Raw genomic sequence first — 27609 nt, forward strand, 5'->3', positions numbered from 1 at the left:
ACATCTCAAACCAATTGCTGATTATCTCTCTTAGGTACTTACATGGCCCCCAAATATCATGATAGCTGAGTACCTCACGATCATCATTGCATTTATCCTCACAACATCCCTGTCTGGTAAAGAAGTGCTGTTATCCCCAGTGAAACTAAAATGCATGACTTTCAATGAGACGTAGGCTCCCAAGTCATGTAGGAAGTTTTGAAAAATGTTATCCTATGTGACTTTGGAGCACAAATCCTAAAGTCAATGCTCAATACTCTCTAGGGCCCAGGTCCTCAAAGGTAACTACATGCCTAGCTCCCACTGGAGTTAGGTGCCTAAATACCTTTGAGGACCTGGACCAGGGCTTCTTTGAAAATCCCTCCCTTGACCTTCATCGTGATGACTTGCACCAGGCTACACCAGGCATGTTGAAACACCCTAATTCCCCTGTTTTGTCTAGCCAATTATACAGATTACACACACACACACTTTAGACAAACGTTTTATTTTAAAAAAAATTCCTCCATTTACGATAGACTATAATACAAAAGTTTGTATACAACGTGTATTTCACTGTAGGAAATATTAATTACACTATATGTATAACATATAACAATACATATTTTTTAAAAAACATGTTTTCAGGCAGCTGTTGTGTTCTGGAATACATTTGCCACATTTTGGCACATGTGGTGACTATTTTGTATACAAAATAAATATTTCTTTTTAACTACATATTGAAGAGGCATTTAAAATGAAAGACTTCTCAGCTTTGCTATAGCATTTGGATTTTTTCCCTTCATCTATTTTATACACTCAGGCATACGAAATTACATCTGAAGCTATTTACAGGAAAATATATTGCAAAATCGTGTAACACATTATGGGTAGGCCAAACTCACTCCAGGTACGTCCACGCTGCAATTAAAAATCCATGGCTGGCCTGTGCCAGCTGACTTGGGCTTGGGCTAAGGGGCTGTTTAACTGTGGTGTAGGAGCCGGGGCTCTAGGACCCTGTGCAGTGGGAAGGTCTCAGAGCCCAGGCTGCAGCTTGAGCCTGAGCATCTACACCACAATTAAACAGCCCCTTAGCCGGTGTCGGCTGGCACGGTTCAGCTGCCAGTGTCTAACTGCAGTGTGGACACACCCTTACAGGCATGTTAAATATTGTGATCATATATATAAAAATCACGTTTTACATGATTGTGAGTATACATGTAAAATATATTATAATATATACACAGAAGTACATACACACACAGTAAAGCCCTGATCCTGCAAACACTTATGCACATGCTTAGCTTTAAGCACAGAAGTAGTCTCTCTGGAGTCTAGTTTGTATATGTAATAAATTATACCCATTTATATTAGACAAACCAAAATATGTAGGGCATAATTAACTTATTCATTTGTACAGTGCAAGGGCAGATCCTTTGCTTTTGACGCTGTTGAATGCCAATAACAAAACTTGTCACTCCTCAGTTTTCAAAGAGCTCTGAAAGATTTTTCAGAGTACTTCAAACATGAACCCTCACCCACACGGCCAGGAGGGAGGTAAATATCACCACTCCCGTTTTACGGACAGACATACTGAGGAACAGAGGGATTCAGTGATTTGCCAAGACCAGTTTCACAGCTTGTATTTAACAGGGCACTTCCCATTAACTTTAAAACCCATTCACCCCCTTGAAAATATGATGAGCCAACGAGAAGACGCGCAGCATCTCCATTACAGATACACTTGGCAACCAGTGTACCATTTGTTCCTGCTCCAACTGAATTTAATTGCCAAACTCCTATTTATTTCAACCGGGAGCAGGATCAGGTCCAGTGCTTGGTCAGTTCTTGAGTGTGAACTCCCGCAAAGCGTTCAGATACAGGATGGCAGCCTGTGTCTGGATTGTCTATCCATTACCGGCAGGATTCTGCATAGTTGTACTGTAATGCTACCTGCAGAAAGCCCTGGGTGTCACTACTGGAATATCAATCCATTGGCTCTTCCCAGCCAACGCCACATTTCAAGAAGAAGAAATATATCTAGGAGGCCTTGTGTTTTCTGCATTGTTTACATTGTCATGTTCCGCCATGCTAGCAAGACAACACCTGCATTCCGAGTGGGGTTTGCGGAGGTTACTTAGCGAATAACGATAATCCTGTGGGCCCAGAAAGGGGTTCAAAAGCAACAGCGGAAAGGGGCAAGAACCAGTGACAGGGGAGCCTGATGGTTTGTGAACCTCCAACTATTTGGAGCTTTGAATAGTTGGCTGGAGTTTGATTGTAATTTCGTTCCGCATGCTGATTCAGTTTAATTGTAATGTCAGGGCCAGGAAGGCCTTGAAAGCTACGCCGTACCCATGGGGACCAAACACACAATGTAGATATAGGCAGTAGGCCAGATCCCCAGTGGCACACACGTAGTTCCACTGAAGTCAGTGGGTTAGGATCTGGCCCAATAAATACTATCTATGCTTTCATTGGAAGTTCTCTATTCCTTCCGCTCCCCTCCCTTTTTTCATAGTCTCTGCATTTGCTTTTCATGCCGTCTGTTCCCACCTTTCACCTACTTTTTCCCATTTGCAAACACTCATCTTGACAGGATGTTCATTGTGATGCACATGAACATAAATAGGAAGCACAAGAGTGGGTGTGCACTGGGCATGCAGGTAAAGTAGCGGTGCAAATGCCGAGTCCTAAAGTCTGAAATTGAGACAAGTTGCATGCTTGTTCTCTTTGAGCGGCCGTCTCTTAATCTTCTCCTCACGTATCTGAATTTGCTTTCTCTCCAGGCTGTGAATATAAAAACTCTGCCCTTATACATAGACACACAGATTTGGACTACCCTCTAATAAGGGCTATTGGGATGGTATGAACACACTGGTTTAGCTTAACAGGTGTCTGACAGGCAGAGAGGAGCAGAATGGCTCCAGATCAACACCTCTCAACAAATGCTTAAAAACGGTTAAGAGGCATTGCTGGAGTTATTACCTTCCATGATTCTGTTTCCATGTCTCCAGACGACCTACAAAATGGTTTTGACCAGGAAAGGCCAAGGCCCACAAAACACAAGACAAAAAAAGGATACTAGCAAGGTTTAAAGGGGGCCACTCTCTCAGGAGGAGGGAGAGCCAAAAGGGAAACCAGACTGGAATGAGACTCGGACAGAGGAGCCACTTGGGGGTCTGCAGAAGCTAGGCCTGCCTAGGTCACCAAAGGATGGTAGGGGTAGACTGTTGTTTTGAAATCCTTTCTTGAATGCATTCTACTATTGCTAAATACAGTATTTTGGGTTCTAAAAGGTCTGCTTACCTTATACCATTGGTCAAACTCCCAAAGGGAAGAACGGTAGGTGCCCAAACTCAGTTGGACCTGCTCGGTAAGCTCAGTTGATACCCATGGTACTATAGCCCACGTCTCAGTCTAAGAGTGGGAGAATCACAGATTCCACCCCGAGAGAGGAACAGGCATGAGGCCTAAGACCTGAATGGGTGCACTCAGAGACCAGAAAGGAGACAGAGGTGCAGTCAGCCCTGGAACGAGCACCAGCACATACAGAATATTCCTTTACATGGGGAGTATTTGTTGCATTGCTAGGTTCCTACTGTCTGGCACAGATGACAGTACACTGTAGTATAACAGGGAATCAGTTTTTGATGAGGCTGGAATTGGAGTCGACTTGCTCTTCCTGGATAGGAATTCGAAAGCTCTTTCCATCTGAAAAACACAGAGTACAGAAACTTTGTACAGAGCAGGAGGGGAAAGAGAAGCAAATGGCTCTTCTGGTTCCACACACACACGGGCGCACAGAATTACTCCGGCAGGGAGCGACTTCTAGATTACTGCTTGCTGGTCTAGCCGATATGGGGTATCTAATAGAAGTGGGATGGGTTAAGGGAACAATGGGAACCTATTTTATTGGGGCTGTGTAACGAGAGGAGCAGGCAGCAGAGGGCTGAACCAGAACCACGCGTATAATTGGCTTTGAATTGAGTGCCCGCCCCCTGGCCAGTCAAACAATTCAGTCATTTGGAAGAGGTGAATGAAAGACCCTGCAGCAGCTCATTTGTACATGGACAGAAAAGGGTCACACCTTCAGCAGGCATCTTATAAGGTTGCCCGGCAGAGTGGCAATTTTTTATTATTTATGTATTATTGATTCCCCTCTCCCCAAGTAAGGGGGAAAGTAGAAAAGAGATAAAGAAAAAAGGAAGAGGAGTACAAAATTGCACATAGAGGGGGAAACACACGTGCTGATGGCGTACGCAGACACAGTATATTTCAGCCAGGCTGGTCCGGTGTCACAGATTCACTCAATGAGTATATGAAGCTATGTTATTTTTTTCAGCATGCTGTATCAATCCAATCCTTCTCCTCCGCGAGCTGATCTCCGTGGTGCGGGTATGTGTCAAATATTTTGGTAGCTATAAAGCCATACAGAAAAGAGAATAACGAAGTAAAGAGAAAAAGGAAGGAAGGGGGAACGGTAAGCAAGGCAGGAGGAAGAAAAGATAAAGGACTGGGAAGAGAAGGAAGGGAGCAGAGAGGGGAAAGGAGAACATCTCAGTTCCTATCCACTAGGGGTTTATTAAAGCCTTCTAAAAAGTTAAACCAAATCTCTTCAGATTTGTCTGAAGTCCCTCCTCTCTGAAATACTGTCTGTCCTTTAGCTACCAGGTCATCCCGATCACTAAGTCAAGCTTTTACCCCTGGAGGCAAATTTCTCTTCCATCTAAGCAAGCCATTTAGCTACAGGCACTGCTCTAGAAAGCCAAGCTTTCTGTGAGCTGCAGAGTTTCCAGGGTGATCAGATACATCCCCCAAAACAGATCTTAGCTCTGGCAGACCCGCACCTCCAGCAACTGACTGCACTGGCCAGACCCATGCATTATAACTTATGCAGGGACCAATATAAAAGAAAAATCATTTTCTGCTGGATCAGCCTTAAAACATAGACCACAAGCAGAGTTTTTAAATGTTTTTCAAGGCACTCTCCCATTGGCTAAGGGCCAGGGATGTATGCCAATCTTTGTTCAAGGCCCACCACAGATCATTTAAATTAGAGAGTCATGCAGCGAGAGAAAACTTTACTGTTCACCAAACTTGACTGTCCAGAGGACAAGCAAAGTTGATCAGTAGGATTGTGAAATATTTTTGGCAGACTCCAATGGGGCTGTGTCTACACTGCTAAGCAATAGGGTTGGAACCCTGGGTCCCGGCTTGACTCAGGCTCGGACACTCTACCCCATAGAGTCCTAGGATGTGAGCCCTGGGTTAGCACAATGTGTGTTTAGTTGGAAGGGGGATTAGGAATTGAGCCTGAGTTTCAACCCTGGGCCTACTCTGCAGTGTAGCCATACCCTGAGAGACCCAGGTTATCCACCCATTCTCTCCAAATTAATAGTGTAGAACAGCAAGCTTTTAACAGAGACTCACCGAGTTGTCCATTCACAGGAGGCCTCTTTGTCTTATCCTTTTTGGTCGTCTGGATAGTCAAGAGGAGGATGGACATTCCAGATACCATGAGCAACGTTAAGCAAATCAGAATGAGCGATAAGGACCCTAGGAGAAAAATAAAGGAAGAACATTACATATGCACGAGAGAGAGAGAGAGAGAGAGAGAGAGAACACACGCACTGCTGAGCCCCTGCGTTATTACCATCCCAAGTTACATAAGATGTAGGCACTCTGATGCCATGATGATGAGCATTACATAAAAACTTGTTAAATCAAATAAGATGAGGAGCATGGAATCTGGGAGACTGAATGCATGAGAAAGTGATGATTCCAATAAGGATAATGACATAACTGTGGCAACCTCACAACCATGAAGGGAACCTATCGCCCTACAATTAAGGCTACATTCATGTCACAGGAGTCAGAGTGTCCACGTTTCCCATAGTTTTTAAAAGCTAACCATGACTGCAAGTGGGTAGGTGGCTACGATGGTAAGAGATTAAATCGTTTCACTGAGTTGACAGTTCATGTGAGCTGCCAAATTCAAATCTAGCACGTACATGAAGCTAAGGAAGAGCAGGAACCAAATCAACTGGGGAAGTGGAAATGAGCTCATTCTTCCTGCCTGAGGAGGGAATACACATGGGAGGTTATGGGATGCCTGGGTGGTACAATCACCTTGTTAATGCCTTGATTTATTTTTTTAAAGATAGAATTATTTATGTGTATATACAGGATGAGAGGAATGCTCATTGAGAGGCTGTGGGAAAACAGGTCTGAGGAGGAGAGGGGGGCTGCATGGCATATAGGGTTAGGAGAAGGCATCCAAAAGCTTGGGGAAGGGACAGAGGAGCTTGTGGAAAAAGGTAACAAAGGGGGCATGCAGAGGAAAAGAGGAGGCTGGCAGGCAACAAGTGATAAGATGTTGGCACCAACAGAACTGTGTGGGGAGTTTGAAACCGCTAAGGAAGGTGATGTGGAATCTGAAGTGACTGGTTACAAAGGGGGCTGATATAGTTGGAGGAAGATGAGTTTGGCAATGGCATTTTGGATAGACTGCAGGGGAACAAAAGAGTTGTTCAGAAGAGCAGGCAAAAGGAGGTAACTACTAGAAGACAAGACTCAGCCTTCCCTTACCCCAGTTAATCTCCTTTTTAACAGGAGTGGTGGAAATGGTGTCTTTGGATGTGAAGGGGGTGGATGCTGTAGTAGATCCATTGCTTCTGTGGCTGATGAGAGAGAGGTACAAGGTGGATGTTTGGAGTGTGGTGGCCTGTTTGTCCTGGTCATCGCAGATAGCATCTTCTGTTTTTGTCCCAGGTTTCAGAGTCTTTTTACCATAAGCGATGCAGCTGCCAGTGTAAATAAATAAATGGAATTACTTAAACAGCTTCAATGCCAAATATAAAGGTGACCTGCACAGGAAAAAAGATGGAGCATATGCACATTTTTGGGAGGGTGTGTGTGGGGGGGGGGTGGGGGGGGGCAACGACTTCTTTATGTTGTATAATGGAGGCCTGGATTTTTATTTCATTTTTTTAATTTAAAAAAAAAACAACAAATCTTTTCCTGCTTACTTGAACATTGGAAATTCAGATGAACCCTCCCAAAGTGGAGCATGGGTTTCAGCTGTATTCCCAACTTCTGCTCAACTAGAGAGAACACCATGGGAGGAGACAAAAAAGAAGAGGGGTGAAGAATTGCTCCCAGGGAAGAAAACATCATTGTTTCAGGCAATGCATGCTGGGTTAACATGAAAAGACTCCGTGCTTGTAAAACTAAACTGGCTCTTTACAAAGAAGACTGTTTACATGGATGTCGGGACATCAGCTAGCATTCTCTAGTCATGTGCACACAGACCAATTTCCTGGAGCCTCCTCCAAACTCTTCCCTCTTGCAAGCTGTGGTCCTCCCTTCAGCTTCCATGTAGTCTGCTACAATCACGAATAGCTTCTCTGTGTGAGGTGGTGGAGCCCTTTCCAGTTATGTGACATTTCCACTTGGCCATCTTTCTACTGAAACCATCATGGTGGAAAAGGGAAAACGCAGGATACCAATGCATCCCATGAACTGGCACATAGCCCACTTGCAGGCATCCTAAGAGTCATCATGAATACAAGTCTTACTGCGTTTGTTCCTGGCTTATCTTCGGGAATTCCATATACTAACTTTAGGGAAGGAGATAGAAGGGACTGCTGTGAGCAACTCTTAACTACTATGCAAGAAACAAAAAGTTTAAGCTCAGTTTGTTTGGGTGAGGGATACGTACTTGACCCAGGGCCGACATCTGTCATTGTTTCCATTGGAAAAATGCCCATCAGGACAAGGGAAGCATTCTGAAAAATAGATAATATTTTAAAACTATGGTTGTTTGATACAGATTTGGAGTAGCTGTGAACATCCTTTGGATAAACCAGGAGCAAGAACGATACATGACCATTACGACGATACCTTACATGTATAAAACAGCTTCCATTCCAGAGTGTCATGCAAAACCAGAGTACATACAACAGCACCACTGAAATTGCAGTCAACATTTGGATATGTACAAAGGGAAAGTAGCATACTGAACAAGTACAACACCCTTTTTATTCTGTTTCCTGGTGAGGTACCTTGCGTTTCCTGCAGCATTTTGCACATCCCCCTGTTAGCAGTGGTTGTCTTGGAGACGGAAATAATTTACAAAACAGCCAGCAGGTGCTTTTCACTAGGAGGAATACTGTCATAATTTTTTAAAAAAGCTAATTACTCACCTTTTCCTGACGGGGATTCCTCTGACGATCTGCTGTCGTATGGGGTGTAACCCTTCATGCACATGCAAACTGTATCGGATATCTTATCACACTTCTTCACCTCCATGCTTCCCCTATCTAGGAGCAAAGAGTTGGGGAGGTGGTAGGGAAGAAAGGAAATTAATTAAAAGCACAAATGAAACTGGCCTAGTGCTCATTGTTCTGCACTGGCAAACGAGAGACATGGAGGTCAATTCTAGTCTCTTGAAACTCTGTTTGCATGCAATGGATTCCCTTGTGCCATTTAACAAGGTAATTAAAGAGCAAATGAATGGGTTCAAGTTAGAGTCTTTGACTTGAAATATGAAAAAAAAAAGCAAAATTAAACAAAACCATTTTTTCCCCAGTCAAAATTAAAAAAAAAAAAAAATCCACCAGCTCTTATAATGGCTTGAAAAAATGAGCAATTTTTGTGTGTGCAAAAACTTTGTCTCCCAGCCCTTTGGGGAGTAGGAAAGAGAAGCGGGGCCTGAGAAGAGCACCTAAGGGCTTTAGGGGGATAGTCTGGGGACCCCTTGTAAAGAAGTGGCCACTGCATAGCTGACTTACCTGTGTCACAGACGGTGCAGCTTTTGCACGAATAGTAGTTATGCTTTGAGTTATAGTATCCACGTTGGCAGGGGACACACTCCGTTTCTGATGTTGGCGAGCAGCGGTTTTTCATTTCCTCACCTAGGACAAAGAGCACGTATGGGAGAGGAATCCCTTTGTGTCACTGTCCGGGCATTAACAGCCATGACCCACTTCTAGACACCGATTAGCCTTCTGAAAACAGACAGGAACATCCATCCCCTTCACCAATGCATCTCAAACAGCATTTTTCTACAATGGAACTTTTTGAATTATTTGAATGTCAGGGTATGCAGCTGAGGTCACTGACAAGGGTCAATTTGCCACTACAGCTGTGATACAAGAGGCTGATATCTGTACAATACTGTGGCTTTCCCACAGTACCTCCACCAAGATAAAAAGTCATTTGAACTGCCTTAGTAGGGACCAAGGGGCAAACAGATGCACTGGATGCTAAAGCAGGTAGGTTGATAGACCTATTATGACATGCAGCAATTAAATAGTTAATATGAATGTCTATAGCATCTTTCTCCAGGGGGATCTCAAAGCACATTAAACATTAATGTATTAAGCCTGACAGCCTCCCCTCTGAGGTACTGATGCATCCATCCAAGCTCTTCTATTGGCACTCATCATGGTAGCAGATATTGTCGTCCCCTTTTTTTAAACAGGAAAATAGACCCAGAGAGAGCAAGTGACAAGGTCACACAGTAAGTCCGTGGCAGAGCCAAAACTCGAACCCAGGAATACTGCCGCTCTTTAATAGAGACTTGCAGCAGGTGGATGAAAGTACAGATTCTCCAGGCAGGAATTCCCAACGCAAGGAATATTTACACTGACACATGACTCATGATCTTGAGTCAATAAAGGGCTCCTATTTGAAACAGGGAGGTTGCTACAAAATTGTAAAAGAAGTTTCAGTAAATGGATAAGCACCTTCAGTTGAGCAACATTGTGCAAAAGAAAATGTTTTAAACCCAATCCTGCATATTTCCCTTGACTTCTGAGCTTGTAGGATCAGCCCCTATAGCCCAGATCCTCAAAGTTATTTACGCATCTGACTTCCATTGAAATCAGTAGACCATATGAGTCTATATAACTTTGAGGATCTGGACATACTTTTCTCAGTCTTCTCTTCAGAGCACTTCCCCCTGGCCCAAACTGAAAATACATTGACATATCCATAGAACGGGGGGTGGGGGGGGGGGGGAGGGGGGGGGGCGCGGAAGGTGTGGGAAATTAACTCTTCACACAAATGTTTCAGTTTTGTTTTGTACCCAAATCAGTATTAGCTCTGCCTTTCAGATTTGTGGTTTGATAGCACTGAAGTCTTTCCTAGCGTCATCCAAAGGTGGACCACCTCTAGGAGTTGGAAATTGATTCAGCCTCTCTCCTTAGACACAGGTGCCAACTATGATAGCAGTGTCTAATATGAACACCAATTCATTTCTAACATGCTCAATTAGCATGGCGTCTGTCCACTAAGAACTTGATTAATGTCACCAAAATCATTTCACTTTCACCAAAACAGCTGTCAGAGTAGTCTGGATTCAAACCACTAATTCAGGAGTGACAGGAGATGGCATCATTTCCCACAACTGAGATCAGAGGAGTGGAGTTCTTCAGCGTTTCGAGCATTGGTCCCGAGTTCTAATTCTGGCTCTGATGCTCATTTCTTCTGGCATTGGGCTTAAATGTTCTGTTTCCCCATCTGCACTATCCCACTGTTATTTAGCCCACTCACAGGTATGTCAGGAAATAATCAAATCACATTTGTAAAGTGACATAAAACACTACAGCACGGCTCTCCTTCTATTCTAGAGATTGCTGCTATCTGCTTTACTCACGGCTGTTACAGGCAGCTAGGTAACAGATCTCATGTGTCTCTCTCAGAATTAGAATTCCCCCTTTGAGGAGTACTTGTTTTAGATACACACGGCATTATACTAAAGGAATGCCTGAATGGACAGGAAGTGCCCCCTGTTAACTGTTGGTCAGTTGTGCCCTGAAACTTGCATATACTCCCCAGAGAACTTGCATATAATGGGTAGGTTTTTTGCAAGAAATGAGGCACACTCATGTTGCTGCAACAGATAGTGCAACAATACTGTACTTTGTACTTTCAGCTGAGTTCAGAATGCTTTTCAAACATTAAGTTTCACAACACTTTTGAAGTAGGTAACAATTCAATCTAGTTTGTTTTGTAGACAGATAATGAGGTGCAGGGATTAAATGACTTGTCCAAGGGCTAACAGCAGTCAGTGGCAGAACCAGGAATAGTATCAAGAGGTTCCGAGTCCCATCTTATCCTCTAGGTATCGAGACACATTTCCTGTATCTTGCTAATGGCCTAACATACAGTATAGGCCAGTGGTTTTCAAACTTTTTGTATTGGTGACCCCTTTCACGCAGCACATCTCTGAGTGTGACCTCTCCCTTATAAATTAAAAATGGGGGGGGGTAATTTAATGGGGGCTTGGGACTGTCAGCCTCATGGAGCTGACAGCTGGCGACTCCCATGTAACCACCTTGCAACCCCCTGAGGGGTCACGACCCCCAGTTTGAGAACCCGGTATAGGCTACTTGAAAATAAGGAGCAAACATTTTTATGCTCAGTACTTTTGAAGTCCAGCTGTAATTAATTTTTTATTCTCCCACCCTTGCTCTTGGAAAATGAGGATCACACTGTACTTTTTTCCACCCCACTCATTCATTTTCTCTAAGTTTCACTGGGTGCTAACAGCAAGCAGTTCTGAGAAAGGATAACTCATTATTCTCACAGCACTAAAACCCATTAACTCATTATCTTTTGCTCATCCTACACTCTCAGGAAACAGACTACTCTCCTGAATGCAGAATGTTCCAAGAACTGGCAGGCAAAATTCAGGGCATTTTCTGAGTAGCTGGGAGAGAATTCATTTGAACAAAACCACAACACCCACAATCAAATGACTTTGTATCACAGAAGATACTGTCTAGATCAACTATCTTGACTGCTGCATTTTCATATGGCAATTACCAAAGAATATATATCTCCACTGTTTTACCTCAGTAATTAATTGCAAGACATAGGAATATATTTGCCTGCGGAGACAGGAGGGAGAAAGGTTCACCCCCCGTCTAGAACTGACTCAGTAGCTTCTAACTAAGCGACAGCCAGTGGAAACTCCCTCACCACATTAAGGAGAAAAGAAGTAGCATGTGACCCATGAGGGATTGGCTGTACCCACTTTCCAGGGGTGGGATGTATCCCAGAATGAGGAACTCAAAAACCCTCATAATTCAGTAGCTTTGTGAATACCCTGAGAGGGCTCACGCAGAAGCCAAGTCTCAAGAATGGGGATCTGTTACAACCAGGATCTTTGGAAAAACACTGGTTTCAGTTTTCGCTGCAATAGCGAATGCAGTACAAATTTTCCATGGACAGGTGGATGGAACCGTGAAGAAAGAAAGAGCTCTCATTTGGAGATGCAGAGACAACTCTGTACAGGATTTTTTTTAAACGGAAACCTCTTGCAAAAAGGTGCAGGCACACAATCTAATCATCCTGCACAGGTGAGAATGTACCTTCCCTTCCTGTCAGCCCTGAACTCTACATGCAACTTTCTATTAACAGACTGCCCAGTGTGGTGTCACATGCCAGTTGTGGTTACTCTCGGTTGTCAAGTAATTTCTATAATCATATCCAACTAACAGTGCCTGTGTATTTTTTTTTTGCACTTTTCCACTTCCTCAGCTCTGTCTGCAGAACTGTCATTCTGCTCTAACAGCAGCTGCGACAAAGAAAAAACAGACAGAGCAAAATTCATTCAGTTTCTACCAAAAAGGAGAAAGTGGGAGGAAACAAGTACTCCGTTTGCTGCCACCTATGGTCTTGCCAAATTGTGCTCATGAATTACGTGAAGCAATGAGAACTAGCTCTCTTCACAGGGAGAAGTCCACATGGCATGTGGATCATGCCTGCAGAGCCATTTAAAAATCCAAGGATGCCGGCCATCCATAAATCTTGATTTTTCCAGGGATATTTGGCACGCCCTGTTCTCTTCAATAGGACAACATATGGTCGGTCAATCGACACTTTTTTTTTTTTTAAACAAAAACATGTAAGCTTTAGCTACAGTAAACGCTGTTTCAACGGAAGCAGCTTTAAAGACATCTTGCACAGTCTTACCCTTAACTTTACTAGACCTATTTTCTTATGACGACCCACCATCGCAACTACAACGTAAGTATTAGTGCCAACAAGGCTTCTATGTCCACCAGCATTTTAACCAACATGGCATTTCCTCCTAATCAGAGCCAGGCTAGACAATAGGTTAGTTAAGGTGTTGGCAGCCAGTCTGTCTAGCATCACGGACCTGCACCAGTGGGAAATTTTAGGAAAAAGAAGCCAGCGTAGACGAGCCTTTGAAGATTTCATTCCGTAGAGTGACGCATAGAGTTTCTCACAGTTACCCACTTAAGTTACAGAAAGAGTTTATTGCAAACTAGACAGAATTCTAGACATCTTATAAAACAGTATTTTACAGTTCAGACTTTGTTTCCTACATATCAGTAACATTTTGGGTTCACAAGATTATTTCCCCCACCCCCACCTCATAAAGTGCTGGACTTTACATCTAACAAGGACTGTCAATATTGAGTTGATGATGAGGACTTACCAGGAGCACAATCCCTGCAGCATCTTTTATGTAAGGGATATTCAAATTGTCCACATATCAGCCCTGAACACTGCATAGCAGAGAGCAACAGGAAGAACAGAACAGCAGTAAAAGAAGAGAAGACAAATTTGGCTAATCCTCGTCCAGCCATGCTGACTCTCCACTTCCCCTGCAAAAAAAAGTAAACTCTAGGACAGGTTGAACCTAGACTGCGGAAGAACAGGAAGGCAATTCATATGCCTGCAATGGGGAAATTCCCAGCCATGTACCACCTCTTTTCAGCTCCTCCTCTTTCAGCTTTCGGGTTCCTTCAAGGAAGCAGGGAAAATAAAGTTTTCTAAATCAATTCTATGAAAGAATTATTTTAGGCCCTAAAAAAAGGGCCACATGCCATTTCTTAGCTTAAGCTTTTATTAGGAACGAACCACGTCCTTCGTGAGAAACCCCAGCCTTAGCCTCCCATTATGTGAGCTGAAGTGCTGTCACTCATTTTGAAAGCCAGAAGGAGGAACAATAGTTTTACAAGAATTCTGGTGAGCAGCTTTTAAGGATAGTGGTTAAACGTCACATATTAGCCTCATGCTTTGCAAGTATCACTTCAGCTAGTGTAAATGGGCAGGGCTTTAATGGAGGGAGAAATAGGAGACAGTGTCCACCATTATTAGGACAAAATTAACTCCTAAGTACTAAAACTAAGAGTGTGGTACATCAGGGTACAGTGGAAGTGAAATACGGACTGTGTACATGCTAATTCCACAGGGGCTAGGTGCACATGGAATCAGCCCCTTTGCCCTTAGTACAACAGTGGGGCTACTGCATTAGAGCCACAGTAGCTTCCACATCAGCTGCATTGCTCTAGCCAGGGGAGTTTGGCCTATACACGAACCAGCTATTCTGACCCTTCTCTCAAAGCCTTCCTGTGCTCTATGGGAAATGAAGCACCCTGCAGAAATGTTTCCCTTAGGGCACAGGAGATGAGGAACCCACATGGATGTCCCTTAGCGTTGTTTGGTGTCCTCCTGTACAGCAAAATCACACCAGTTCTGTTCCCTTCCATGACTGAGGAGGAGGACCTGAAAGAAGGTGTGCCTGGGACGTGGGAGGGGGAAGCCAGCAGTAGTGAGAAGTGTGGGAGAGGGCATCAGCTTGTTCTCCTTCATGCACTAGTACAGCACAGAAAGGGAGAATGAGACCGATGACAGAAGCAGCAAGGTTTCACCTACATTCATCATTCAAGTTTTATCAACAGGAGTTAGATACACAGGTTTCAGGGCTCCCAGAATCTGCTTAGCTACCCTAGTGATAATGGCCTCTAAAGGTGTTTAAGCCAAGGCCCAAATTAGAAGACAATAGTCAAAAAGGGATTTTATTTGATTTTTATTTAAAATTTGTCAAGTGTTTTAGAACCAGACTTCTAAGCCTTGGCATTTCGGATGTCAATTTACAGTTCACTTGCAAGAAACCACCACCAGGCCTCTATTGAAGGGAAGTAAATTTGGACCTGAAATGAACGACGTCCCTTATAATCTGATACAGTTGAGAGGACTGCAGAGCAATTCTATTGCTGTATTTTATTTATGCTGTTCCCCTAAGGTCTCTGAATTTTTAAAGACATACCCCAATTTTTTTCCAGTCTATAGTCCTCTCCAAATAATTGGAACGTTACAGCATTAGTAAAGCCGTTCCTTTCAAAAGAAACCAGAGCTGCAGATTTTTTTTTTTTCATTCCAAATCATCTTTTGCTCTACCTGCAATGAAAAAAGAACATGACCCACGCTGGTCTGTACATAGGAAATACAGGGGCCTCAGTCTTGCTAGGTAACATCACTATAAAAAAAAAATCAGGTAAATATAATTTTATATTTTACTGACTTATTTCTTCCCCTTGCAACTTTTGATCAAATTCAATGGTCTTCCTCCTCCTTTCATAGCAAGTAGCAGGATCTGTTTATTCATTTGGAAGGGAATCAGAACAAAAGACTTTGATGTGGATGAAATTTACAAACAACATAAGGTTGGAAATGTGCTAAACTCATTTAAAGCAAAAACAATGTAAACGCTGATGACTATGTATTCAGATGCTACTTCATTACAATTGAATGCTGGTAAAGTATCATTCAGTTGGTAAATACTGTTAATGTACACACTTTACATTGCAGTTTCAGGAAGTTGTAACTATATGCACACACCCTAAGTTATATCACACAATGAATAACTCAACGTTAGTCTACTAAAGACCAAATAGGTTTCATTTAATTCCCCCCACCTTTCCCCAAAACACAAACCCTCCCACCTGCCATGTGCCGGTGATAGCTTGGCTACCAAGCACTTTATAGCAGTAGGCAGACTGCTTTTATGTTATGAACAGTGGTAAATGACCATGGATAAAAGCTAAAAAAATCAACTACTGTAAGTAGTGCTAAATGGAAGAACTGGATCAATAGTAGATTACTGGCAGATGAAAACTGTCCTGTGGATAAAAATCTGACAGATGCAGAAATTGGGAAAGGCAAGATTGGAAGTAGAACACTAAAGAACCATAGGATGATTAAACAGAATGGTATCTGAACTTAGTTTCCTTCTTTGTAAAATGTGGAGAGAGGAATCTGAGTCTCTCCACACAGCCCAGTTGCCCCCTCTCTTCCACCAAAAGGGGTACTAGTTCTTGAAGAGGGGGAGGAGACAGAGATTGTGTAGATCAAGTCTCAGTTTCTAATCCTCATGATGGCAACTGAACAGATTAATCCACAATGAAAAAGGTAACAGTGATGCCAGGGTAACATCAGGTGTGAGATAAAAAAAAAAAAAAAAAAAAATCACATCAGAGGTATTGTTTCAGGCCCTGTCTACACTACAAACCAACCATGTTTAAACAAAACCCGAAGTTGGTTGCAAGTCCTAGAGTAGTTGAGGTCTAAGTCAGTCTCTGGAGACTCATTTTAAAAGGAACATCCAGCTACTTTTGATTATGAGTAGAACATGAGTAGACTTTCACAATTTCCCCACTCTTTCCCCCCTTCTATTTGACTTATTTTCACTTCATGATTCAATTTCTTTAATCTGAGGTCTTAAATTAGTTTGTCTTAACAAAGAATCTCAATGCTGGAGCATTTCCAAAGCACAGAGAAAAATATTTAATGCAAAAAAGATCAATGTATATAAAAATACTTTGATACAAGCCATTTAACAAAAAAAGGGGACATTTTAAATCAAAACGAACAGCAATCTCTGTATTTACATTATATTAAGAGAATAAACTTGATCAGATAGAACACACCTTAATTGAAATTTCAAGCAATCCCCCAAAAGATGGATTTTTTTACAGCAAGGGTAAGGCTAGAATAAAGTGAAGCATTTTTTATTTTAAACATGAGTGGCTATGACCATGGTGTTACACGATTCTCCATAGAGATTACCGCCAAAACAGATTAAACCAAAAAGCTCAAGGACCCTTAAGAAGTTCTGAACTGCCTCTGCTAGAGCACAGTACAGCTAGAGAAGAGTGGGACATACATTAAACCAGTGGAGGTTGAGACCAATCCTACTTGTAGGGATTAGCTTGTGAGACCTAACCAAATAGTTCCACTCATTTAACTAGTTTTAACAAATTTAACCAGACAGACAGAGTGAATTCTAATTAGTTGCAACACAGCTCATGATTCTAAAAGCTGAATCCATTTTTTCTCCCTGCAGCTCCCTGAACATTCACAGGTTAAGACATTCCCCTCTCTGTATTTAGATATGTGAACAGTTTTGAAATGAAAGTGATTAAAATGAGCTTCTCGTTCCCACAGCTGCAGAACAGCACAAGAGTGGAACTTCTGTGACACTGTAGATCAGTTTCCATTCTGCTTTAAATCGAAAAAAGGATTTCACTTGTAAAATTTCAAACACTCCTGTTTAAAAAGGAAAGTAATTTTTCAGATTGTGAAAGCAGTGTTGGAAAAGCAGTTATTTAATAGTCTCCAACACTGCACACCCAATATCCAGACTAAAACGTATTGTGAAAAACGCAAGAAGAGGAGGAGGATGAACCAAAAAAGTACAGATCGGGTTGGACAGCCTTTAAATCAACGTGGTTGCCATTTCCTTTCTCATGGCTGTCTGTTCTTTCCAGCCATATGGTTCCTGTCAGCAGAGTGCTAAAAGAAAATACTTACTCTGTTCAAAAACTTTGACTCAGATGCAGCAGGCTTCTCATTCGTATAATGGAATGCAACGAAAGCCATGCCTGTCCAGCCAAAAGCAATGGTGAATATCAATAAGCTCCTCAGCAGTCAGAATTCAACTGATGGAGCCTTTCATTTAGAGTGAATATTTTAAGAGAGTGTTCAAATTTTTCTTTTCTTCACCCAGCTAGTGGCTGCTCTAGTACATTTAGAAGTGAGTGAGGTGAATATATATTAAAGGCAGCTGAAAACACAACCTAATCAGCCCACCTGCATTAAGACAGCGTGCACCTCTGATGCAATTTACAGCTGACATTCATGAGCTGAAAAGTACATATCCACACCCCTAGATATAAAGGATCCTGTGCTGAGCAAAACCAATGCAGCTTTTAAGCCAACTAATTCCTTGCTGGATTCTCCTAGAATGCTGTCAGAAAAGAAATATCTGAAACGATCCCCTTTAAAAAAAACTAAGATCCTCCAATGTTAATGATGATTTTCATAGATCAGCAGCTTCGTAGGCAAGAGAAGTTAGATATTTAAAGATGCCTTCACAAGGCCTAAGCTGAATTTTCAGCTATAATAACTGCACAAGGTAGTATGAACTGGTTAGTCCAGATCTTGCCTTGTTACTTACAGCCCTTTCCTTCTTTATACTGAAGGTTAAAGGAGAACTGCAGTTCTTTTATATGGACGGGGTTTTTTTTTAAGTCTAGGACAACACATCATACACACACAACACATATAGCAGCAAGGTAACTTTTTGTTTTTGGAAAGCAAGAAGGTGCTTCAGAGCTCTGCAGAGATGAGCATGATCAGAACTCCTCATGAACATTACGTGCGTAGTCCATAAGCTTGCTGCCAGTGAAGTATTCGCTGTATTTCAGGATCTCCTCCAGCTCCAAGTGATGGTTCTGATTCTCATCTGCCACAGCTATCATCTGCTTGGCTTCATTTAAGGCATTGTACTCATTCATAGGATCCATGTATTTCTACAACAGATAAGAAAGGATTCAATTTCTGCCATTGGGTGCAGTACAGCACATGCCTCGAAGCCAAAATTTGGAACCCTCAGCCTTTGACTGTTTGAGAAAATACTGAGGCCTCCATTATTTGACCCAAAAATGAATATAAATGATAGAAAGTACCAAAATACGTCAGTCTGCCCAGTCAATAACTTTCCTCTCAAAAGGTCCTTCCAAACCCCATCCCCTCCTTGGTTCTACCAAAAGTCCAAAACTTCTCTGATGTTGGCTGGTGGCTGACTGCAACTGGTATTTCTACAATTTGTTTGATGTGGAAATTGGCCTCCAGCAGTCTTAGTCAGTGACAGAAAGTAAGAGACGTCTGCAAGTTTCCAGACACCAGATTAGACCTAGAATCAGGCAAGGAAAGATCCCACACAAAATAAAAGTAGTGGTTGCTCAGGCCCCACTAGACAACTTTGGGGATCTTTTTTATTTTTGTTTCCTCCCAATTTCTTTTTCCGAGGAAAATTACACCTGCAAGTAGAGAGGCTGAGTTAAGGTCTCTTTGATAGGCTAACCCTCAATCTTTTGGATTAACACTTTTCTGCATAGGCGTTTATTACAAGACCTCTTTTACAAGTAAAGCTCATATGACTGATGAGAGAAATTATCTGAAACCCACTCTGCATCATGCTTTGTTCACAAAATTGCCAGGAGATGCAGATGCCTGCTATCTGGTTGTTCATGAACTGTAGGAGACATTAAGAATACAGCTTGATTTTTAGAAAGCAAGTTTAGCCTGCAGTGCGGGTAACAAACAATATCTTTGATCTTCTAACCTGAGCAAATGTGATCAGGAAGTCTCTGATGGAAGCCCTGGATCCATTTTAAAGTCACTTCACTTCCCAACTCTAACAAATTCTATGAGCATGTGCGTGAGACACACAGGCACAATAAGCGTTCTGTTGATACTGGTTTAAGGAATCTGTGCCCTGACAAAACGACCAAACCTCAGATAAAAGACACCCGTTGCCTCTTCATTTAGACTTTCTTAAACAATGTAAAAAGAAAAGGAGGACTTGTGGCACCTTAGAGACTAACCAATCTATTTGAGCATAAGCTTTCGTGAGCTACAGCTCACTTCATCGGATGTATAAAAGTGGAGAATGCAGTGAGGATGCTTTTATACATACAGACCGTGAAAAAATGGGGTGTTTATCACTTCAAAGGGTTTTCTCTCCCCACCCCACTCCACTCTCCTGCTGGTAATAGCTTATCTAAAGTGATCACTCTCCTTGAAGTGATAAACACCCATTTTTTCACGGTCTGTATGTATAAAAACATCCTCACTGCGTTTTCCACTTTTATACATCTGATGAAGTGAGCTGTAGCTCACGAAAGCTTATGCTCAAATATATTGGTTAGTCTCTAAGGTGCCACAAGTCCTCCTTTTCTTTTTGTGAATACAGACTAACACGGCTGCTACTCTTAAACAATGTAGATTTTCATGATAAAGGAAGGTTTTTCTTTCAAAAGACAAAACCCGATTTTTTTCAATTTAAGTTATTATTGAATAGAATTTATCAGTCAGACACCACACATGTGGAAAGTAAAAACACAAGGCATTTGTAAGGACTCTCCCCCATTCTGAACTCAAAATATTCCACTATGGAGAGAAAAAAAGGATTCCATTCATGATATAGGTAAAGCTCTTCAAGTCAGATAAAGCAGCAACAAGTTCTACCAGAGTAATTTCAAGGTGCCAATGGTTTCTAAGACTTACTCTCTGCCTGGCAGATTTTTGTAAAATGGAAACTAGAAAGATACAAATTAAAATCTCTCACAATGACTAACCCAGAAACAAAAAACACATCAACCAAATGTGATCACCTGTTTTGATAAGATTGCTAAGAATGTCCCATTTTCTGTGATGACTTAGTTTCACACAAGAATTGACACTATTAAACTTTGGCTCTATTGAACATTAAAACGGAAACAAATTACAGAAGTTTCCACGACATCAGGCTTTGAGTAAATGAAAAAAATATAGATTAAGTTGTAAGAGGTTTCTTTTCTTGCATGATTTATGGGTGTGGGCACTGGTGGTCACTTTTAGGAGGAAGCATTGCTTTACATGCACTGAGGACCTGGGACAGGTGAAGCGAACAAATCACAATATTTAAAATTTGAGATGTATTTGTAACTATCAAATAACCAGGATTTCTGAAGGAAACTTTTGATCTAGATAGCCTCCTCCAAACCCAGTGTCAAAAATGTGACATGCAATACTGTGACACTAGCAAACCAGATTCCAACTTACACCAAGGTCCCCATGCTCACTTGGATACTGACAAATACATAGCTGGAATCAGTCTGGATCACCTGTGTGTTAGTACTGGTAAAACAGGTACCCAAGTTATAAAAACGTCTTTAGCATTTAGACTTTATTGAATGCTTGTAAATTGCTGCATGCATTAATCTCACATACAACATCTGTATCCCATGTTATAAGGCAACGGTGGGCAAAATTTTTGGCCCGAGGGCCACATCTGGGAATAGAAATTGTAGGGCAGGCCATGAATGCTGAAAAAAATTGGGGTTGGGGTTTGGGAGGGGGTGAGGTCTCTGGTTGGGGGGTGCGGGCTCTGCGGTGGGGCCAGAAATGAGGAGTTCACTTTCCTCCCTACTATTCCAAATTTAGATTTTGGAACTCAGAACTTTTTGCACATGTTACTGATTACTCCTTTAATAAGCATCTAAACAGAGCATCTACCTTCTGGAATTTTGTTCTCTTATTGCTCACTAATCTTATTCCTCCCCGCACCCACACACACGTGACCTCCCTTAGACGGGAGAACCAGTGAGAAAAGACTCATTAACTCTAGGACTCCTTCACATAGCAAGACAGAGCATAGTCTGCCTAATCTGATTCATCTCTAGTTTTCATGTTTTTAACAATCCAGTCTTTTCAGAATCAAAATCTCTTAAACAACAAATGCATGTGGTGAAGTCGATGGCGCACCTACTTGGCAACTTTTACAGGTAAGTGACTTTTGAAAAAAGTATATTCACAAATCATGGTTCTCACTTTTTTTTTTAAATGAATTTGAATACACAGGTTGTCAGTTACTCACATTCAGATCAGAAGTGTGCTTCTACTCCTATCAATGATTTGGTTTTGTGCACTACACATTTAAAAATTCCTATGCAAGGCAATATGCAAAAGCAAAACAAAAAAACCCCCCAAAAAACAAAACAAAAACAAAAAACAAAAACCTGGCATGTAAGCTAAAGTTACTCTAGCATCCTTCTATGTTTGTACCTGGTTATATTATGGTCCAAAATGTAAGCATAAGAACTGCATCTTTTCCATCACCCTTCATTTGAGGCCAGGTTTTGGCTTCCTCTGGGTTTGGAAAGTGCTGTCATATTTTCAACGATATACATAAATAAAATAATGATTTCAGAGTCACCCACCTCCAGCTCTTCCATGGTGACAATGCCATCGTGGTTGGCATCAATCACTTCCTCAAATTCCTTCTTTCTATCTTTCACCCAGTCATCATCAATATCCTGAGCTTGCTGGTTCTCTACTGTACCAACAGGCAAGGAAATGAACTCTGAAAGGGTGAGTTTCTTATCTCCATCTTGATCTGTAATGCAAGCCAAAAAACAACTGGAGTGAGGAGTCTACTTACAAGTGTCCATTAAGAAGTAAGACATGAACAATTCCTAGAGTTCAAGGCTCTTGGTGGTACCCTGTGGTTCCAGCACAAGTGTAAGTGAGGAAATTATAAAACTGATTCCATTTGTTCCTTATAACAATTTTATCCGGTCTAAGTTATGTTTCCAGTTAAAGTAGAAAACGATCAGTCAAGAAAATGGCTGGCTAAGTGAGATAAACCCTGTGTTTCAGTGTTGACCTTCTGGTTATAGGCACAAACCCAACTCCCTAGGTGCAAGAAGTTCTGTAGTTCATACTGCTCAAACTGCTTATGCCTAGGGGTGATCCATGCCATCTCTGATCTGAAGCAGAGCAGCAGAGAAAAATGAACCATATACTGCTTACACTACCCCTCACCTGCAAATAAAGTGACAAACAGGAACCAGTTCTTTCTGAAAGGACACTCAAAGGATATTAGGCCAAAAAACTCACATGCTTTAAGAATGATTCAACTGAGAAATCTTGACTTGCAAGTTATTTCATTTTTCCAACCGAAGAGAAAGTTAAAAAAAAAAAAAAGAGTCATGCAACGTACTGTCAATTAACAGCTCACTATTGTGTGGACAGTAGAGGGCTTTGTGCACCAGCTGGTCAGCCAGTCTGGCTAGATGTAGAACACAATTGTTCCCTCCACTTCACCGCCACTTTCATAAACCATGTGTGTCCTTTCAAACCAGCTTCTGGTTTATGAATGATGACAGCATGTTTTTAATCCTCGCCAGCATGCACACAAATTGGCCACAGTGTTTTAACCTGTTTTTAAAAGAGTCTTCACAATGTACACTTTTCCATAGTTTGTAAAGGTTTATAGTATAAATTCCCATGCATATCTTAAGGCTTTACTTGTACTTATTTGAAAATTATTCCAGTAAGTCCCTTACTGAAAGACATACAAGTTGAATTTCTTCTTGACATGCAATTTGGAAAAATGAGAACTCTGGGGGTCTCCAGAGCCCTGGACTTGTGACATTTTAACAACATTAATTTAATGCAGTAGGGATTCTTAATATATGTGACAAGTGTTTCCTTGTCGATGTTTGAAATGATCTTTTCTTGATATTGTAATCTTTGAAGTGTGCGATGTGCATTAGAAGAAACCTACAGAAGGATTTGCAGTAATATTTTTTAAGACTTACTACTGATGATTGTGAATTTGTTTTTGAAATAATGAATTGTTCTAGCACTATTATAAAAATACATCAATCATTCTAATTAAAATGGTGACAGAGGAAAGTTAAATATATGAACCAGACTCTATTAGTAGTCCAATGAGAGGTATCACAATTTTATTTTATGTATTTGATGTTTGCCTGTGAATGGTATAACGAAGGTTACGTTTTAGTCATGGGTATTTTTAGTAAAAGTCATGGACAGGTCACAGGCTGCAAACAAAAATTCATGGCCTGTAACCTGTCCATGACTTTTACTATATACCCCTGACTAAACCTGTGCTGGGGGGAGGGGGGGCAGCCCTGGGGGGCACCATGGGTACTTGGAGAAGTGGGCAGGCCTGGGTCGGGTTCCCAACCCAGCTCCTGAGAAACCAACCTCCAGCTTCTAGCTCCACCCCAAGCCCCAGTTCTACAGCTCCCATTGGCTGGGAACCACGGCCAATGGGAGCTGCGAAGGCGGTGTCTGTGGATGGAGGCAGCATGTGAAACTAGGAGGTGAAGGAGGGGAGTTCCTGTCACCCTTCTGGGGAGCCCCCCCCAGGTAAACACCGCCCTGAACCCCAAACCCCAGCCCTGAGCCCCCCACACCCAAATTCCTGCTGCTGGAGAATGGGGAGGCCCGAGACTGCCCCAGCAGCAGCCAGTGCAACTGGCCAGGAGTGCCCGAGCTGCTCAGGTGGCTCCCGGGGATCAGCTGCACAGGCTGCTGCAGAAGTCACAGAATCCGTGACCTCCGTGACATACACAGAGCCTTAGGTATAAGTGATAACATTTAAAGCTCATTTGTTTTGATATAACTGTAAAGAAGCATTGACAACCATCAAATCTGGGCATGCCTATCCTAGATAAACAGGAACATCCATCATGCTTTTAAGATATATTCCAGAACCGACACAGACTCTTGCATTTAAACAGTTTTTACATTCCAACAAGCAGAGAAGTTATTTTGCTGAACTATTAACAAGTTAAAAAACACAGCAATGATTTTGTGGCAATGAACACTTGTTGAGGTATTAAGTTCTTAGAAATATCGACTATTTCCTACTTTAACATGCGTAAAAGGTATGATTTTGGATAATCTACTAGTGGTACCTGGAAAGGACAAAGTAGTTAGTTTCCACAGCGTCCTTGTCAAAGGGCAACCGAGCTCAGAACACCTCAGTTTTCCTCCTTCAGACTCTCCAGTAACTCCATGTGAACTTTCTTGACTCACTAATACCCTCTTTGGGGCTGGTTTATTACTAAAACATAGTTCAAATAATCCATAACGAAAGTCCCAAACGTAGTTCATTTCTCACACCCAGCGCATACCATCCTCAGTCTCAGATCCTCAAGTTCAGACACAGCACATACTATGTTCTAGCGTCTTCCACCACACCCAGGCTCTTTGTCAGTCCTCTCCTGTCCTTGAACCAGGACCGCCACCCCAGCCCTTCAGCTCGAGTGCGACCCCGCTCTTCCGAGCGGAGCGTCCCCCACCCCAGCTTCTCTTATGGGAGTTAATCCTCCTCATGGGAGCATCTGTCATGCCCTCTATTCTGTTAACTGTTTTGTCTAAGACAGGCCAAGAGGTAGACCCTTCCACTGTTCCTCTGGCTCCAGCTCTCTAGCGTGGAGTCATCAGTGGATAAGCTTGTCTACTGCACCCCTGCTTCAACCCTCTCTGGCCCTCAGTTTTGATTCTTAGGTTTAAAAGTCAGCAAACAACTCCCTCTGCTGCTCTCTTGCTTTCAGCCTTCCCCCAGGAGCCACCACAGCTTCCTTCGGGGAACTCCTCCAGTGTCCTGATCTCAGGCTGCTCTCACTTGCTGATATCTCCCCCTTTAGTGCCCAGTGCCCTCTTTTAAGACTAACTGGAGTCAACTGACCAATCATGGGTGCACAAGCACCTTCCCTCTTATAGGGCCAGTGTCACCCTGTGAGAGTCCTTCATGCCATTGAATCATAAAATGACGAGAACACGCATCAAATCCATCTATGCTACAATCTACCAGATTGAGTGACCTTGTAGTAACACAGCAGTACCCAAACATACTGTAGTATGGTTGGGTCTTGCCCGTATACAATGAACCAAAATCTATAACACCCTTAGAGTTAGTATTGTGTTACAGGCAGAGTTCACCACTGATATAAGCAGGAGCAACTCCATCGAGTTGCCTCCAGAGCTGTACCCTGATGATAGCAGTTTGGTCCCATCCACACATACAAGATCAAATCATGTTTCAGTTTGTTCCAGGATGCTACTGTTAAGGAAAAGTTAGCACATGTGACTCCATTTTGGTTTGGAGCCCACCATTGTTTAAATGCCAGCACATCATACACCAGGAGGAGTGATCCTTAGATACTGATCCTTAGATACTGAATTCCTGTGAAAATTCCCCTCCTTGTTTCCAGCCTGCCTTGACTCCCAGTATCTGGTTTTTGTCAGTCTCTAACTCCCTGTCTCTTGGCCTTGACGTGAGGCCTCCCATTCTGATAATAAAAGTTACTGATGCATGGCTTTAGGACCATGCTGTGTAATTAACATACTGGTATAGCACGAGGAATGCACCAAGCAGGGATAGGTGGTAGATAAGACAAGGGTTTGTTTATTGGCTAAGGTTTCCGATGCACGAGGGCAACATGCTTTGCTAGAAAGTATATAACCTTTGTATAATCTATATTCGTGGTCCCCCCTGGCTAGCAGGGGGGCACCACGCTCGAGCGTAATAAACTTAGTGTTTTTTGGGAACTCTGCTGTTGTGGACTTTGTTTCTGTGCCTCAGCCTAGATTCGAACTGTGCGTGTCCTACCAGGTGTAATTCGCAGCATTGGTGTGCGTGTCCTACCAGGTGTAATTCGCAGCATTGGTGTGCGTGTCCTACCAGGTGTAATTCGCAGCATTGGTGTGCGTGTCCTACCAGGTGTAATTCGTAACACTACCATGATGTAACATGTCCCCAAACAGTAAGTTTTGTAGGGTACACAGGTCCCAAATAACTGACATACCTAGATCACGGATGATTTCTTTGACCATAAACTTCAGCATCCCCCTACTATGCTCCGGATGAAGAAAAGACAAGAACTCTTCCTCATTCAGTAACAGGTCAGCAGGTGGATTGTCAGCTTGGTACCAACGGTCTTTCAGGTTATCTAAAACTTCCTGTGCTAAAAAAAAAGTGTAATAATCAGCCCTGTAAACTTAATAGTAGTATAATATTCTGTATTTGGATAATATAGATTTTATTTACAGTTGTTAAAATACAACACAATTTTTCATGAATGAATTTATGTAAGATAGACTGACCTGTTAGCTGGAACCTGGTTTAATACTTCAGGGTACTAAATAAGTAATCTCTTACAATGATGGAATGTTTCACTCCAAAATATCCCCAACTATACAAAGAAATCATTTCCTATGCCACTGAAATATAGCTACCTTTGGGACAAAAATAATTTTAGCAAACACTAATACTACAAAACAATTTAGTACAGGACATGGAGAGTATTGAGAGAGCCAAAACAATGGGGTTAACACTTCTTTGTTTGAAAAAGAGTGCCATGGTATCTTTAATGGCAACAAGTTGTCAGACTCAGTATTTTGGTTTTATGGCTTATCTAAAAGATCATCTTTAGCAGCACAATACCCCCTACCACCATGCTGGTAACTGGTTCAGAAAAGACAAAAGACTGTCACCTACTAAATCACAAAAACACTACACCGCTTAAGTGTTCATTGAATGTCCCCAATCCAAACAGACTTCTCTGAACCTGATTTGCTCTTATAGATTTTTCAGCGTATCTACCAAGTTAAGTTATTGGTATTGGTACTCTGCTGGTATTCTGTGCAATCCTTACATCAAGATTTGAGGACTCCAGTAACTCAGAAAGAGGCTATGGGCCTATTACAAGAGTGGGTAGGTAAGATTGTGTGGCCTGCGACATGCAGGAGGTCAGGCTAGATGATCATGATGGTCCTTTCTGATCTTAAAATCTATGAGTTTATGAAGAAAGTCATAGGCACTCTCAAGGATCTGTTCCTTCCAAGTTTCTAAATTCTATCAATTTCAAACAGCTAGAGCCATACTTAAAGTTTGATTAAAAGAAAAAAGGGGGGGGGGATGGTTCCACTCCACCCCCC

At 42.1% G+C, this 27609-nt stretch overlaps 2 protein-coding genes across 5 annotated transcripts in view; both read right to left on the reverse strand.

Annotated features, from left to right (window-relative positions):
- Positions 1 to 453: 453 nt before the first annotated feature.
- On the reverse strand, positions 454 to 15331 carry TNFRSF4 (TNF receptor superfamily member 4). Of its 2 annotated transcripts, XM_073316919.1 has the most exons (7): positions 13457 to 15331; positions 8775 to 8897; positions 8187 to 8303; positions 7703 to 7769; positions 6571 to 6785; positions 5413 to 5538; positions 3733 to 4400 (listed from the first exon to the last, which is right to left on the reverse strand). In XM_073316919.1, exons 1-7 carry the CDS (start codon positions 13605 to 13607, stop codon positions 4321 to 4323), a joined length of 879 nt encoding a protein of 292 aa, XP_073173020.1. In that variant the 5' UTR covers positions 13608 to 15331; the 3' UTR covers positions 3733 to 4320. The 2 variants fall into 2 exon arrangements, with proteins under 2 accessions (XP_073173019.1, XP_073173020.1); XM_073316918.1 differs by lacking the exons at positions 3733 to 4400; positions 13457 to 15331 and adding an exon at positions 454 to 3693 and having other exon boundaries at positions 8775 to 9998.
- A 3011-nt stretch (positions 15332 to 18342) lies between these two features.
- Positions 18343 to 27609, reverse strand: part of SDF4 (stromal cell derived factor 4) — a 33760-nt gene continuing 24493 nt past the window's right edge. For all 3 annotated transcript variants that reach the window (XM_073316916.1, XM_073316914.1, XM_073316915.1), the window contains 3 exons: positions 26478 to 26636; positions 22071 to 22246; positions 18343 to 18617 (listed from right to left, as the gene is read on the reverse strand). In XM_073316916.1, the coding sequence (XP_073173017.1) occupies positions 18441 to 18617; positions 22071 to 22246; positions 26478 to 26636 (512 nt within the window). In that variant the 3' untranslated portion in view covers positions 18343 to 18440. The remainder of the gene's footprint in view (positions 18618 to 22070; positions 22247 to 26477; positions 26637 to 27609) is intronic.

Source organism: Lepidochelys kempii, chromosome 18, assembly GCF_965140265.1.
Source record: "Lepidochelys kempii isolate rLepKem1 chromosome 18, rLepKem1.hap2, whole genome shotgun sequence".
Taxonomy (NCBI): domain Eukaryota; kingdom Metazoa; phylum Chordata; order Testudines; family Cheloniidae; genus Lepidochelys; species Lepidochelys kempii.

Excerpts from the sequence above, each read along its gene's own strand:
- TNFRSF4 (XM_073316919.1), bottom strand. The coding sequence starts at position 13,607 with ATGGCTGGACGAGGATTAGCCAAATTTGTCTTCTCTTCTTTTACTGCT. Across the intron at positions 8,304-8,774 it reads CTGCACCGTCTGTGACACAG|ATAGGGGAAGCATGGAGGTG; the intron begins GTAAGTCAGCTA and ends CTTTGCTCCTAG. Across the intron at positions 6,786-7,702 it reads AGATGTCGGCCCTGGGTCAA|CTGCATCGCTTATGGTAAAA; the intron begins GTACGTATCCCT and ends TTACACTGGCAG.